The sequence below is a fragment of the Cyprinodon variegatus genome, unplaced genomic scaffold (genome assembly GCF_000732505.1).
Source record: "Cyprinodon variegatus isolate N-32 unplaced genomic scaffold, C_variegatus-1.0 Scaffold492, whole genome shotgun sequence".
Classification (NCBI taxonomy): Eukaryota; Metazoa; Chordata; class Actinopteri; order Cyprinodontiformes; family Cyprinodontidae; genus Cyprinodon; species Cyprinodon variegatus.
In genome coordinates this window covers 480804-496893 of record NW_015150945.1, presented here as the reverse complement: position 1 = coordinate 496893, position 16090 = coordinate 480804, and the positions used below count along the sequence as shown (strand labels likewise).

Below are 16090 nucleotides of genomic sequence, written 5' to 3'. Positions count from 1 at the left end.
CCATGCTGGCCGCCCTAGAAAAAAATCTCTAGAACCGCCACTGCTGCAGAGGGGACTGGTAAGGCCAGTGATAGTTTGTAAGCAGTTTTACTTGTTTCACATGAATTGAAAACTTTAATCAAATGCAGTGTGCATAACATGCAGTTATTCTTCTTACGTCACCATGAAAATGCTGCTGCTGCTTCACAAAATTGGGAAAACTTCAAAACCTTGGAAACAATCAACGTTTTTTCTGAAATGGCAATCGCTCATGGTAATTAACCATTATTAGTTTAATAGCACACAGCCAGTTTCCCCACTAAAGATATGTTTCACCACATTAAACCTGAATCAGCCTGCTAAATGTAAATCTGTCATGTCGGGGGGGAACCTGGGAGGTCTCAGAGTGTGCGGCGGTAGCACATAATGAGCCATTTGAAAGATGCCTTTCGATGGGCATCAAAACGATCGGCGACACACGGTGCGCAGCAGCTGGAGCTGCAGCAATAACAAATGATCCACTTTACTGAAACTGCAAAATAGTTTCAGCTTAAAATAGATGCAATAAATCAGTGTGCAAAACCCAGGAAGAAAAAAACAGAAATCCTATCTGCATTCTAAGATGGGGTGTAGGGTTTTATTGCCTGGTGAAATTTGTTAAAAATGCATATAAAACTGTTCTTTCGGACCGGATAGAAATCCTGGACCCTAAAACCTGACCAGCTCATTTTTAGGCGTTATGGCATCATTAAAATCAAATAAGGATAATCTTTATTTTACAACTAATTTTAAAACTGTTGTTCGATATGAAGAGAAATTTATTCCAGTATCATTGAAAGCAAAAACCCTAGAAGAAAAAGAATTAATAAATAACACTAAATGGGTTAAAGATTGACTTATAATTTGTATGTAAAAGTTTAAACATATTTATACAGTTAATATATAATAATATACAGTTACTTTTTATATAAATTTCGTAAATCTTTTGTTTGAAATTTACAGAAGGTGAGAGCGGTCATTTCCCTCTGAAACATTTTCACAGTAATTTTCTCGAGAAAGTACGTTAGTTTTCTCATTATCTAAAGATAAAGAAAGTTGTTTTCTCCTAATAATGAGATGATTGATTTGTGTTAAAACTCATTAAATCCTTCAATACCACAACAGCGGGAGAGGATTCATAAATCATGGCAGCCTATGTATAATTCTGTAAATAATCCTGTGCTTAACTTTTAGGTAAGACAACGTTGTTGGTTTGATGATTTGTAGTGTTATACCGATAACGATACCAGTATCGGACGGGGTCCCGATACTGCCCTAAAATGGTGGTATCGGTATCGGCAAGGTACCAACATATAGGGCACTGATACCATTTTGAGAGCCATAAGTTTATTCAACTATTGTCACTGACTCCTGGTAGGCAATAAAAAGTTCTACTGGATTCACTTTGTATTAGATTTTTTCCTGCTTCACAAAGGTAGGCAGCAGCTTGACAAAGCCATGATGGCAATTATTTTTACATTATTATGGTATCGGTAGATACTGCACAGCCAGGTATCGGGGCCAAAAATGGCATTGGCACAACATTAATAATTTGTATGATTCATGGGCAATTAGACCTATGCCGCTGGTGCCTTAACACTGGTGTTCTATTTCCTAAACAGCCCCGGTGTTACGCCTTTAACAGGTATAAGATGCATTAACCCCAAAAATAAGTCCAGATTAAAGATTTTCATTAAAAAAAACAGTCAGATTTGTTTCTACTGTATTCCATACAATCTAATCATCCACCATGACCTTACAATGAGTGAAACTAAATAAAAAGGAAAAAAAAAAAAAATGATTTTTTTTTTTGTGCACACGCGATACCGAGACTGCTATTACCGCAGGCATGGATGGACTGGGAATCCAGGGCTGTTGGTCAGCCTCATTCATTACTCATACAGGTTAATCATCTCTTTATCTCAAATCAATAACTGTTAACTAGATAATTAACTTGTTATCTCGAGAAAACAATTAATGGTTTAACCTTGATAACTAGATAGTTATATAATCATCTTGACCACTCTCTGCTTCCGTACAAATTTCATTTTAGCTTTTTAGTTAATTTTTGCTAATTGTATGCTTTTTAAATGCCTTTTTTTTTTTTTTTTACAGATTTCACCCCTAAATTACAGCATATAATAGCATTTCGATTGGTCTGTGTGCAGCTAAAGCAGCCTGTACCTGTGAGACAGCGTTCAATGTAGCGAAGAAAGACTTTTCTCGTCTTGTTTTTCTTTTTTTTTTCTTCTTTTTTTTAAATGCAATGCATTTTTTGTAAATAAATGCCTTAGCTTGTGTGTGAAATTTGATGGAAATAGAGTCAAATCCATGAAAAGCGTTATACTACTGCTGAGATTTTCTTGTACATAAGCAGAAGGTGGATTTTTTGTCCTCTTCAGAGGATCCCCCTTTCAAAGACATAGACAGGTATGGGCTATTGCAGGCTAAAAATTAAGCCAAACGACCCCCATCCCAAAGGTGTGGACCCATTTTACTGTTTCAATTTGCATGTTTTTGAAATAAAAACAAGGCTTTGATGGGCTACTGTATAAACCCTCAAACTCAACGCTATTTCTGACACTTTGTATTGAAAAAGCTTCCTGGATCAAAAGCGGAACGTCTTGAAACTTGCAAAACAAAGTCCAGTTGATTGTTTTTTTTTACTTTTTTGGAATGATAATGGAGTTTGATTTGTTTTTCTTATTTTAAATCTAAACCCTCTTATTCTATTGGCAAATTGTCTTTCTTACTTACTTGCTCAAATAAAAGGAAAAAACACTTATTTAAAAAAAAATCTGACTAACTTAGATTACAATTTTTGCAGTACACAATGAGAGCTTTTAAAAAATACCTAATATATAAAATGTTATTAAAAGTTGCTTTCTTACCAGTACAAAGTGGGCTGAGATAGTTTCCCTAATGGAATTAGAAGTTCATAAATCCATGAAGGAAAAGCTGTAATAGTTGTAAATATTTTTACATCTTCCAGACCCTAATTACCCTCTACAGGCTCAAATGAAACAGCTTCTAAAAACAGTATTTTACTACTTTGGAGAAAAATATGATTTTTATTTTTTTATTTCACTACCTAAAATCAGACATCAGACATGCCCCAATTCATTTTACCGGCACCGACACATTCAGCATTTTAATAACATTTTACATACATAATAGCATTTTGGATTCACAGGCATCTTTGAATACAGTAAACTGTATTGTTTGTAATGAAAATAAAATATCGCATTTTTAGGAAGAGAGAATTAGTGCTAATCTTACTTCAGTATCTTGAGGGGAATAGAGGTGTCCTTGATGGCAACAATGACTCCACCATGGTCCAGATACAGGATGTGATGTTCCTGTTCAAAAACCTTCAAGAACAAACAGTAATGTATGAAAGTTATTTAAAAGCTGAATTAACTGTTTGAGTCTCTCATGAAGGTTCTGCAGGTTCTACTTCAGGGCCGATGGAGGGGGAAGGGAAGCGAGGAAATAAAAAGGAGAAAACTAAGAAAGCATGCTGCACCTGTCTCCATGTCTTCCCACAATCTGATGTGATGTACATCTCCTCCTTATACTCTACCAGTTTGGAGCCGAGGTTTCCTGAGGGAAAGATGAAAAATGCAGAGCTGCATCAGGAAGAGGGGACTCTAGAAACAAACATCAGTAACTAAGGTAGCACAGTAAGAACAAGGCAGAGAGATCCAGGTGTACAGAGGGAATACAAAAGCATAGCTGTACTCGCATAGCATGGAGATTTCAACAAGGCCATTTTTTTATTTATCGGGTTATCTTCCTTACATATAGGCTATTCACTTGGAGCAAATGCAACAGAGTAATCGATTTAAGATGATAAAACATAAATAAAAATGTTTCTTCTCTTAATGTCCATAGTGGAGTGTTTTTATTTTTTTGTTCACACTTGCAAGGCTTTTAAAAGGTGCACTAGGTAACGTTTGTAAAAAAATAAATAAAATAATGATAAAATAAATATCAACTTGCACTGTGTGCTCATAGTAGAATGGGAAAATAATCCTCCCTTGCAACCACTCAGAAAGAACCCCCCACCAGCACAGCATTCATCCAATGCCAATTATTTTTAGGTCTATTGATCCCACATATGTACTATTGATTTTTTGCTATCTTTCTAGGGGGCTGATTCTTACAGGTGAAATTGTTTTTATTTTTCCATTTACATGTTCAAAATGAGAACTATACAGTAGCACCCATTCAAAATGGCCCTTCTGAGTCAAACACCAGCCAAATGGCAGCAGACTCCCCTACAACTCCCAGCAAATTCCCCTCAAACTTCCACACTGGAAAAATGTAAACTGTAAAAATGTCTTAATTTAAGTCTATTTACCCTTAATTTGATTAGGTAAATTAGATAGTTTGCCAATGGAATTTGTGTTTTTTCTCTTAAAAAAAAAATAAAAAAATTAGATAATATGCACTTGAAATAAAACAATGCAATTGTGTTTTCTTATTTTAAGTGTACATTGTCTTGTTTCACTGGCAAAATGTCTCTTTTACCTCCTAAATTTTAAAACAAATGCACTTACTTTAAGAAGAAGAAAGAAATGATCGCCTTTCACTGAATTACACTGGAAAATATCTAATTTTTTCTTTAAATAAGTGCTTTTGTTCTTGAATTGAGGAGGTAAAAGAGACATTTTGCCAATGGAATAAGACAATGTAGATTTAAAATAAGAAAACACAATTGCATTGTCTTATTTCAAGTGCATTTTATCTAATTATCTTATTTTAAGAGTAAAAATACTCATTCCATTGCCAAACTATCTCATTTACCTACTTAAAATAAGGATAAATACACCTAATTTAAGAAATATTTACTTATTTCTAAATCATTTTTGCAGTGTACAGGATCTGACCAGGATATGATGCTTCTTTTTAGATCTTAATGTCCACAAATCATGACAGAAAGAACATTTTAGGACTAAGATTGATGTTTAAAGAAAGGAATTTTAGGCAACCAGCCAATGGCCCATCAAGGAAAGTGGGGAAATTTTGAATGGCTACAACTGTAGCAATGCAAAACACACAAGTCTCAATTTTAACCATGAGTTAATGATGGGTGGAGGGTGCCGCAATGTCAAATCTACTTGCTGATCAGAGAAAACAAGCATGTTGTCCATTCAGCAGTTAAGGTAGGTGCTTCTTGAAGGGGAGATGCAATGATTGCTCTAGGTAGACCTAGCCAGGCAATTATGACAATCTGGACAGGCTAACGGCCAAAAATCACAGAATCCCATTTTGTGTTCGCTCCGACAGAAAATCATGTTGGACGAGGTCATGGCGTTGGATTTTACACAAGGGGGCTTAAGTTGGTCCCACTGAAATAGACTCCAGGTCTCTTTTAGTCGGACTACACAGCAATTCAGCGGCAATTTAATGGGTCTGACGGGAAGAGAGATGCGGTTACAAGGTAAAACACATCTGCTTTGGTGAAAAATCTGTTAATTTGGAATTTGGATTGGCACAGCGCATATATAATAAGCAGGGTAGATCTGTGCAAAAACAATAACCGAAACATTGAAAAACAATACTTTTCGCATGATAGCAGTTCAGGAGGACAGAAAATGGATAAAGTAGTGATCCTCTTTGAGCCACGCAAAAACAGCGAAGGACAGAAAACGCAGTTTATCAATCTCCTTGGAAAAAAAATAACTTCAGGAAGCAAAAAAACGTATATAGAAAATAGCAATCCTCTTTGGGGCCTCACAAAAACAAAATAAGGAGGGGAAGACAGAGCAGGTAAGCGTAGCGTATCTCTCTCATCTCTTTATGAAAAAAAGAAAGAAAAACTTCCCATTCTCTCTGAGAATCACCTCTCTGCCTCACTCAGCATAGAAACAGTCCCACAGCGTTTATTGCTGTTTTTCTTTTTAATCGGATGTAGATCTCTTTATGTTTTTAATATATGTGTATACATTTTAATATATTGATTAAAGTTTTCTATCCAAGGAAAACCAGTTGATTGCATTGATTCATTGACTCAAAGTCAATCCCTCACACTAAGCATGCTTGTAGCGACAGTGGAGAGGAAAAACTCCCTTTTAACAGGAAGAAACCTCCAGCAGAAGCAGACAGAAGCAGACATACAGAAAAAAATAACCCTTTGGTTATGATTTAAGCATTATAAAACAACAACAAACTCAAAAGGATTGATGTGCTTTACTGTACATAGGCCCTTTAGCACAATAAGACATATATTAGTGTTTTAGAACCTACTTTTACATAAATATCTATATTATTCTATTCATATATAAAACCAAATACTTCTCCAGATGTCTTGAGATCTATGAGGATAATTTTTTTGCTGCTGGTTAGAGAACATTCTTGAACACAGCAAGCTGGACAGCCCCAGGCAGAGCAGTGTGTGTATCCATTTATGTGGGATGGCAATATTAAAGGCAGAGCAGAAGTCTAGCATGTGTTTAAATCTGTTCGTACGCTCAGGAGGAGATAAGATAGCAAGACTTCCCACAGTGACTTCCTCCTCTCTGCTTCCTGAGCGCTGTTAACACAGGTCTAGCAGGCAGACTGTTAGAACCTATAATAATGAATTTTAGGGTTAGAAACCTGTGCATGCTACAGCTTTGTGAAGAAACAAAGCAGCAGACTGAGTTTAGAAAAAGGGATTAAAAATATTAAGTAGTCGAAGCTTATCACACAATATTTAGGAGTTATCCCTCCTAAATATCGGGAGAAATAAGCTTCTATTGAGGAGAAAAGACAACCAAAACAAAAACAGCTCTAATAAAATAATATTTCACTCACCTGCACCCATAATGAGACCTGGAGCGGAGTCTTTGGTGTGGACGGTACCAGATACGTAGGGGTTGTCTGCCCAGCGCAGGTGGAGGTGGAGGTGGCAGTCCGGCTGCAGGAAATTAGACACAATGTTCACTTTTACACTGTAAAGAATGAGACTATTACACAGCAGATTACAGTAGCAGCCATTCAAAATGGCCCTTCCCAGTCAAATGCCAGCCGAAAGACAGCCCACTTCCCTTCCCTGCAACTCCCAGCAGAATCTCCCCCGACCTCCAGCCACTGGAGTGACCCCTCCTTCTCCTGGGCATGCATATTTTTTTAATCTGACTCCACCCTTTCACTCAATTACAGAGAGATGATTCTTCCCTCTAAATCTTAATGTCCACAAATCATGAAAGAAAGAATATTTTAGTACAAATATTGATTGTTAGGTAGATTGATGTTTTAAGGAATTGTAGGGGACTAGCCAAGGGCCCATCAAGGAAAGTGGAAAAATTTTTTGAATGGCTAGAGCTGCAATACTCTCAGAAATAGTCAATAAATTGACCTGAAAAACAAACAGAATACTACATTTTGTTCTATTAAATTCAGTTTATTTCTGTTTATTTCCATAGCTCAAATTCACAACACATGTCATCTTAAGGCACTTAACAGTTCACCAGATCATCCAGTCAGATTGATTCAAAGTTTTCTATCTGAGCAAAAAACAGTTGATTGCATCGACTCATTGACTCAAATGCCATCCCTCACACTAAGCATGCTTGTAGCAACAGTGGAGAGGAAAAACTAAATTTTAACAGGAAGGAACCTCCAGCAGAACCAGGCTCAGTGTGAGCGGCCATCTGCCGAGGCCGATTAGGGTTCAAGGAGAACGAAGCAGAAATACAAAAGACAACTGTAAAAGAAGGCCTCATCCAGGAAACACACAGCCAGGCAGATGAGCTCTGAGCCACCACCCATGTCAGAGGATGAAGAGAGCACATCCAGCCAGTCACGGTCAGGGAAACAGGTGTACACTAAAAAAAACAGGCCGATCTCCAACATCTATAATCAATAATCCAACAGTAAATTCTGCCTCTGTCAATCCCTCTTTTTTGGTTAATCTCAGAGCAAATGTTTTAATATTTGCTTGTCTTTATGTTAGAACATATTCTGTATTATTTTTAACATAAAATTTTCTTTACCAGACAATAGGATTAAGCATGTTTGTGCAGAGCACTCCAGAGCCAATCTCAATGGATCTAGCCTAAGAGTTTCTTATGACACACTGCCACGTCAGATAGCGCATCTATCTGCTAAGCCAGCTGGAAGAGGTTGTGACTTGTGGCATTGCACAGGGAGGTATTTATAATGCCAGCACTCCAAATGAAGTCTTCGCTGCACTTGATAGATGCTGCAGCTTAAATCCAGGACAGTAGATATTTTGTGAACCAATTTTATTGAAGTATGGGCAAACGCATTGTTATGACAAGGTCAGTATCGGAGATCTAAATCCGTGTGTGTCCCTTAAAGGTGGTATACGACTGTTGAGCAGATATCTGCTTCTGCCTTCATATTTTCCCAGCTGATGGGAGTGATGGTTCAAATAAAGGGGCACACTGGTTCCCCCCTTCAACTCTCAGCATGGAGTGATGTATGGATCTCAGAATATGGGAGACTCATGGCTCTTTGCTGTCTAACCTTGCACAGATGCAACTTTGACAAGATGGATGGCAGAAGCAGGAAAGCATCTCAAGCACATTCCTCACATCAGAGCACTCATCTTTCTCTCCTTTATGTTCACAGTGGGAACCAAAAAGTCCAAAGATGTTGTTTTTTTTGTTCTTTGTTTATTTGTTATTTTTTACCTACAAATTGTCTAGAATGCAGCAAAAAATACTTCCCTCAGAGATTTTTTCTGCTTTTGTTTTGCTTTTTTAATTTGATTTTCGATTAAGATAATTGGAGGAAATAGAAAAAACACTGTTTTACGTCGTCTTTAGGTAGTAAACGTTTTACCTTTCTTTCTTTCAGTATGAATGACCCCAGCAGCAATGGTCGGGTGTCTTAAGACGACAAACAATGGCTCCTCTTTCGCTGTGGGAGAAATTGCTCTCACTATTCTGTGTGAAATAATTTCAATCAGCAACGTAGAAGAGATACGTTTTCTTGACATAGTAGCTTCATCTAGCCCAGCGCTCTGTTTAGCTATGAAACCATCCGGATTGATGTCAACGCCTCTGATTATAGATGACAGAGTTAGATCTGTTTTTTAAGTGTTTTGTCCTGTTTCCTCTACATCGCTGTGGGTTCAGCTTTAAATGTATTTGCTCTCTTCTATCCCTTTTGACATGAAAAATGGCCCAGATCTCAAATTCTTTGCTAAACAGAGCCACCTATGGAGTTAGATTACTGTTACCTCTAACAAAGACAGTTCTTTTATGTTCCCTTTGGTTATCTGTTTCTGTCACCTTCAACCTCCTCGGCAGAATGCAGCTCATACTGAGCCTGATTTTTTGGGAGGTTTGTTACTTTTCCTGTCCACTGTCGCTGCTGTAGAGTCAACAGCAAAATGCAAGCTACCTGTAGCATTTACTGTCACCGCTTGCTCATCCAGGTGGGGAAAATCCTGCAAAGTCAATGACCTTCTGACTCTACGATCTCATTGAACTGTCTCTATAAAGTTCGTAGAGATACCATGTGCTGTGAATTGGTATTATTAAAATAGAAAAAATGCCAATGCAGTTAATATATTCTCTACTTTGGATATATTAGCACATGGCATGTATATATATCTTTATCAATACTTTGGCACTAAGGTCTTTAATGTGGGGGGTGAGTTGGTCATGAAGGTGGTGTGGGAGGATACAGCTGTTATTTGTGGGTCATCTTAACAAAAGTTAAAAAAAGTTATCATTAATGTTCATAGCTGCATCATTTCCATCAAAACAATAATACATTTAAAATATGTAAATAGTGCTGCAGAATAGAAGTGTTAGTTTTATTCAATGATGATTATAAAATTAATGTGTGCTTATGAAACATTTTTGCAAGGGGATGCTCCACTCCTGTCTCATGATTCACTCAGGAGACCATCCTGCCTTGTCATTCTGATGGAGCATTCTGTCTTTATGAACTGATCAATTGTTCTGTCAGAACAATACTCTGTTTGTAACCATGTGTCATGTTCTGTTAATAAACGCTCTGCAGAGGAGGTCCAGTGGGAGACAGTGTGTTTGAGTCTGGGGTTCAACTGTCTCTCCTGCCTGCAGGAATTGTATCCAGAAATTGTGTATTTCAGTTCTGCTTAAGAAAAAAACCTACATTTTATGAACCCGACAAGAAGTATCAATTTTACCCCAAAACTATTTTTAAATGAGTTTTAAAGGGTCATAAAGATGTGAATATTTACTTCCAGTTATGAGGCCAACATCTACACAAAATTATTTTGGAGGTGTTGCTGGATCTTAGTACAGTAGTAGCCCCCACTTTCATTGATGGGTTCTTGGCTGGTCCCCTGAAATTCCTTTTTAAACATCAACCTTTGCACTAAAATATTCTTTCTGTCATCATTTGTGGACATTATGATCTAAAGAGAAGCATCATCTCCTGTTTCGACCCCTTAATTCAGTAAAAGGGTGGAGTCAGAGTAAAAAAAATATACACATCCAGGAGAAAAAGGGGATCACTCCAGTGGCTGGAAGTTGGAGGGGATATTGCTGGGAGCTGCAGGGAAGTGGGCTGCAATTTAACTGGGAATGACCATTTTAAATGGCTGCTACTGTAGCTCTGAATTTGAGAAATGGCTTTTTCTCTGTGTTATATATCTCATATTTAACACTGAGCGTGAGTGTTGCTGTTTGAGTGTTGGTGCTGAAACAAGGAAGCAACTAGGGTCAGATTGCCACTTTAGTTGAATGTAAGCTAATGCTAACTAAAGGCAAGCAGGCAAGAGGAAGTGTTCCACTAACTGGTCAGCGAGAGGTACTGGTCGCTATAACTTTTTAAACATTTAAGTGTGTTAAAAAGCAAATAGAGATACACAAAACACTATCCTTTACCTAACAAGCTCGTATGATAAGCATTTTTAAAAGACTGTCTTTCAAACCCAAAATGGCAATACTTTATGTTTTCAAAGAAATCACTATTCTCATGTCATGTTTCTTATTTCTTTAACTTTAATAAATGTGTTGTCCTTGTTGTATGTAGCATAACTTAGAAAATATGAAAATAACACATGATTAATCTCTCAAAAAGCCTTTAAATGTTGATGGTTAGGTTTCAAATGGTCTAACAACAACAATCTGTGAGTTTTGTATTAAAGGACAAGTCTAACATGGATTTTAAGTTTGACAAATGAAGCTTCAGTTATAATGGTGTCTGATACACTATAGCTGATAAAGATGGGGTACTCACCACTTTGCAGCTGACTGGTTTACCGTTCATGTCTGTGGTGGGCGGGGCCAAGAGTTCCCAGGTCCGTCCTTTGTTATAAGTTATGAGAGTCGTCACTTTTGCGTCGATTTTCTGATTGGCCAAAAAAACTCCCTTCACACCACGCACCTTGGAAACAAAAGCAGTTTTTTTGTTACAAGCTGAAAACAAAAGCAACATTTTTTATACTGATAAGCAGCAGTGACATATGAGGAAATATGTGTACAGTAGAACTTGTTTACATTCATCTGTATACCCATAGGATGTCTCTCTATCTCTTTAAATTTGTGGCAAAAGTTGGTGAACGTTCGGAAAAGAGTTGGAATAAACAAGTTTATCTGTACAGATAACTGCAGTGGGTAGTGATTAAAGGGATTACAGGGATGGTGTCCCATGAGGCCGCGGGCCTTAAGGCTGCAATCCGGTTTCAGTCCCAGACCAGTATGGTTCTCAGCACAGGTAAATGCAATCTTCAACTGCTTAAAGATCCAAAAATTAGGCAATTAGGGTGATTCACTGCAGCGGAATGGTGCAAAAATCCAAAGTTTCATTTCCTCTCCAGAACACTTCAAAAATAAAGGCTTCAAGTGCCAAAAAAAGATAAGAAATTGAGGAGCCTGGTTCTGCTGGAGGTTTCTTCCTGTTTAAAGGGAGTTTTTCCTCTCCACTGTCGCTACAAGCATGCTTAGTGTGAGGGATTGCCTTCGAGTCAAAGAGTCGATGCAATCAACTGGTTTTCCTTAGATAGAAAATTTTTAATCAATCTGACTGGATGATCTGGTGAACTGTAAAGTGCCTTGAGATGACGTGTTGTGAAATGGCAATATAGAAATAACCTGAATAGAATTTAATATATTATTTGGGGGAATTCTCCTTTTTAACACAACTGCCTATAACATGTGGATAAGACACCATAATCAGAACCCTTGATCAATTATTGTCTAATAATAACTTCAAACAGCGGTTTCCAACCACTGGATGTTATTTGTGTGTTTAGCCGTAGGTTAATAAATATAAAACTGCAAATTGGATACAACTATTTCCCTAAAGATATTGTTCAAAACTCCCCTTATTCTTTTCAACGCTGCATCTTCAGCTGTGTCATCATATTCTGTGAATGTATTGTTTCACCCTGTTTAATGATCCGACTGAACCACACGGTTAAACCGTCTTTATTATCAATGAAGGTAATGGCTGTTCACCTAAGTGCATGGAGTTCGACTAACACGTGAAAAATAGGTTAAGGAAATGAAAATCCTTTTTCTTGATTTTACTTAAATCCAACTGGTTCTGGTCTGAGAGCTACTCCGATAATAAAAGAGTCCCAAAGAGACCAAGTAGCACAGAGGTGGCTTAGGCTTTTAATTGGATTTATTCATAGTAAGAATATTAAAGTGAAGTGCAAACATGATCCTCTTAAGTGTGACTAAGTGGCTCTATTCTTATACCACCATCGAAAAGTGCTGTATGCAAGTTTGATTGCTTTGGATTGTAGAACAAATCAGTACAGGCAGGATTCCCAAAAGTAGAATATTTGTCCCCTGTGTGGATTTGACTCATTTTATGTTTATAGTTACAGAGAGATTAAACAATGACAACAAATGTTTATTATAGATGACCTCACCTCTAGGATATCAATGAGAACATTCTCCTCTGGCTGCTTGGTGCTGCGAACGTTTTCCAGGATCATTGAGTAGTAAACACCTTGGGAGTCTGACTGGTACAGGTTATAGGTGTCGGTCTGGTACCACTCCTGGAGGGCAAGGAGAACTTGGCTCTCGTCTGTGCTCACTATCTGAACATCCTATAGGAGGAAAGACATAAAGGGATGGGAGGGAGAGAACAGAAAACAGTTGAAACATGAAACATTTTCAAATGATTTGATGAAGAGAGGTGTTAGATTTAGGTAAGTAAAGGAACTCCTTGGTGCTTGAATTCATGTAGATTTTTATGGGACTTTTTATGTTTATGGCCTTCATGGTTTCTTTGAGAACTGCAAAAAAAGTTTAAAAAAATGTAGGTATATTTCAAATTACTGACTAAAGTTGAAATAGTCAATGAGAGAAAACAACTGATACCGCTGGCATCAGAATATAATGCTTGACAGAAGGCTGTAATGAGTTGCTGAGTACGAATCCAGTGGATGCGTCCTCCAAAGGCCATATTCATTGGCTGGTTACGTCACAGCCTGTTTGGATTGGATAACTCCTCATTATGTAGCCGATAAATGCAACCTTCTTTTTGCCTATTTTGAGATATATACACATATAAATAAATAAATTAATATATATAAATAACTAAATATATATATACCGTAAATCCTCTAATATAGGACGGGGCCTTTATTCCACTCAGGTGCATCCTGGTCCAGGCCATTATTGGAAGGAGGCCAGAATTAGAGGCAGGCCTCTTTTTCTATTTGATCAAAACAGACGACCAGTGGAATGAATAAAAACAAGATTTTGTGTCTCTTTTAACCTATAAAATACTAGGTTCATTTATTGAAAAAGTACAGTTACCATAAAGGTATACGGAACATTATTGAGACATCTTCCAGCAGCAATTTGTCTGTACGGCAATACGAAAAAAAACAAAAACAGAATGGAATCTTGGCCGAACTGACCTGCGAAACAAAGTTTAAAAAAACAATTATGGAAACTATTCTGCCATCACAGCGAAATTTTATTTGAAGCAGGCTAAGTGGAAGTAGGCTACCAGTATCATATATTTCAAGGGAAATTCAGAACAACGAAGGCCAACGAAATTCTGTCATTTTAACGCTACCTGGTTACCACCAGACCTACCAGATAAACACATTTGTCATTCAGATCAGAATGATTGTGTAAGGTCACTACGATCTCTGTGTAAGGATGGGACTTCCCATGCTAATAGCTTGGATTCATTAGCAAACATTGCCCCCCCCTGCGGTACTTGTATGTTACTATCACAAGTTATTGAGGACTGCCCAGGAACATTGTTGGTTCTAATAATAGCCCCGCCCTATATACCAGCCCGGCCATTATTTACCTCCACCGACAGCGAGACCAGCCATTATTAGAGACCCGCCTGCTAATGGAATACAGGCAAATATTAGAGGATTTATGGTATATGTATATAAAGCAAGAATTTGTTTATGTGCTCATTATACATTATATACATTATTATACATATTATACATTTTTACATATTTATCTTAGAGAAATGAACAACTTATACACAACATCAGTTAACTACCAGAATGGTTTTGTTTAAAGGGAAGAAAGAGGTATAAAACCATTCTAACAATAACATCATTCCATTCACTTCCTTGAAATGATAAAAAGGTTGAATCCACTTATATCACTGATCAATATGGTACTTTTCATATTTGATGACCGTGTAAGCAAGCATCAGTAAATCTGTTCATAATATGCTAATGATACTGATAAAAGCTAATCATAAGAATGACTAATAACACGAGTCAGACTTAAAACAACAGCAGTAATAACCGATGAACTTGTTTTCTTAGTGAAATACTGTAGTAAAAATATATTTTTTTACACTTCGGACATGGCTTCATCTCAATGTTAAACAGTCTCAGAGCCCTACATAAAGATATACAGTACCAAAGCTCCATCTAATAGTTCTGAATTCAAACCTTTTCCTTAAGTTAAGGGTTTTTAAACATGTTTTCCCTGTTAAGACTTTATTTTGGCTTTAAATATTATAATAGCTGATTGCAGTTGTGTTACGTTAGCCGTTTTTCAACGATTTAGATGTAAACTTGTGTGACTCAGCTACTTAACCTTATTTATTACTCTTAATGATAATTTTTGCATTTTTTTTCAAGACTGTAGTGTAGTTTTAACATTTCTCCTGCATACAGTATTAACACCACTAAGGTCAAAATAAACAGTTTAGCATTAGGAAGAGACGGTATAACAAGACTTCCTGAACAAAAGGAGATTTTATCTCCATGAACTTTAAAGTAATGTACTCATTTGATATGCTCTCCATTTAGCTGCATTTAAATTTCTATTAGATTTACCTCTGCCAAACAGCATTTTTGTTTGTGTCAGTCAGGTTTAAAGACAGCTTATTTCCATTAAACAATATTTGTTTTCTCTTTTGGTTGAATATTTTGCAAAATCTTTTTACAAAACCACTGAAACTTTGAATATATTCATTACCACCTGATTAAAGGCTGTGCTATTCTACACGTTGTTCATGAAATCAGTGCTGTGGGTTACAAACCCCCCCCCCCAAAAAAAAAGGAATATAAGAACAGATTTAAAAGTAAAACAAAGAAAATGAAAACAGCAGAGAAAAAAGTAATGAAATCAAAGCAGAAAACATATTATAAACAGTAATAGTCAGAGAAACAATTCTGAAAACAGTGAACGGTGTCAAACTCTGACAAAAAAAGCATTTGACAGCTTAAAAAACTTAAGCATACTTGTCAGAATGCCTGTGAGGAAACAGCTTCATCATTCATGAAATAATGTAACAGCCACAGAAGGGCGACTCAGCACTTTCTCATTGTTACTGATTACATTACCATACCATTTGAAGACAAAACTATCAGAGTGTGGAGGGAAGTGCCTCAGAGGTTGTGTGTAATCATTAACACTCCTCCATCCTGATTACAAAGACACACTCAAGCTCAATTACCTCTGGATTTATTGTCATTCATTGTAATAGAAACACAAAAAGCCGTACATTAATCCTCATATTCATAAGAATAATGTTTCTGATTCAATTAGCAGGCCTTGTTGAAAAATACAGATGACTGAATTATGACAAAAATCAGCAAACTAAGAAAAAGGAGGAACAGACTATTATATTAAACTAAAAATGTTCATATAAGTTTGTAAAAAAAAAA

The 16090-nt window shown here is 36.8% G+C and overlaps 1 protein-coding gene across 3 annotated transcripts in view; it reads right to left on the bottom strand.

Annotated features, from left to right (window-relative positions):
• LOC107094590 (VPS10 domain-containing receptor SorCS2-like) overlaps positions 1-13036 on the bottom strand; it is a 49496-nt gene extending 36460 nt beyond the window's left edge. For all 3 annotated transcript variants that reach the window (XM_015390300.1, XM_015390301.1, XM_015390302.1), the window contains exons 1-5: positions 12854-13036; positions 11212-11358; positions 6820-6922; positions 3545-3621; positions 3298-3389 (exon numbers count right to left, since the gene is read on the bottom strand). In XM_015390300.1, coding sequence (XP_015245786.1) covers positions 3298-3389; positions 3545-3621; positions 6820-6922; positions 11212-11358; positions 12854-12919 — 485 coding nt within the window. In that variant the 5' untranslated portion in view covers positions 12920-13036. The remainder of the gene's footprint in view (positions 1-3297; positions 3390-3544; positions 3622-6819; positions 6923-11211; positions 11359-12853) is intronic.
• Positions 13037-16090: the final 3054 nt, after the last annotated feature.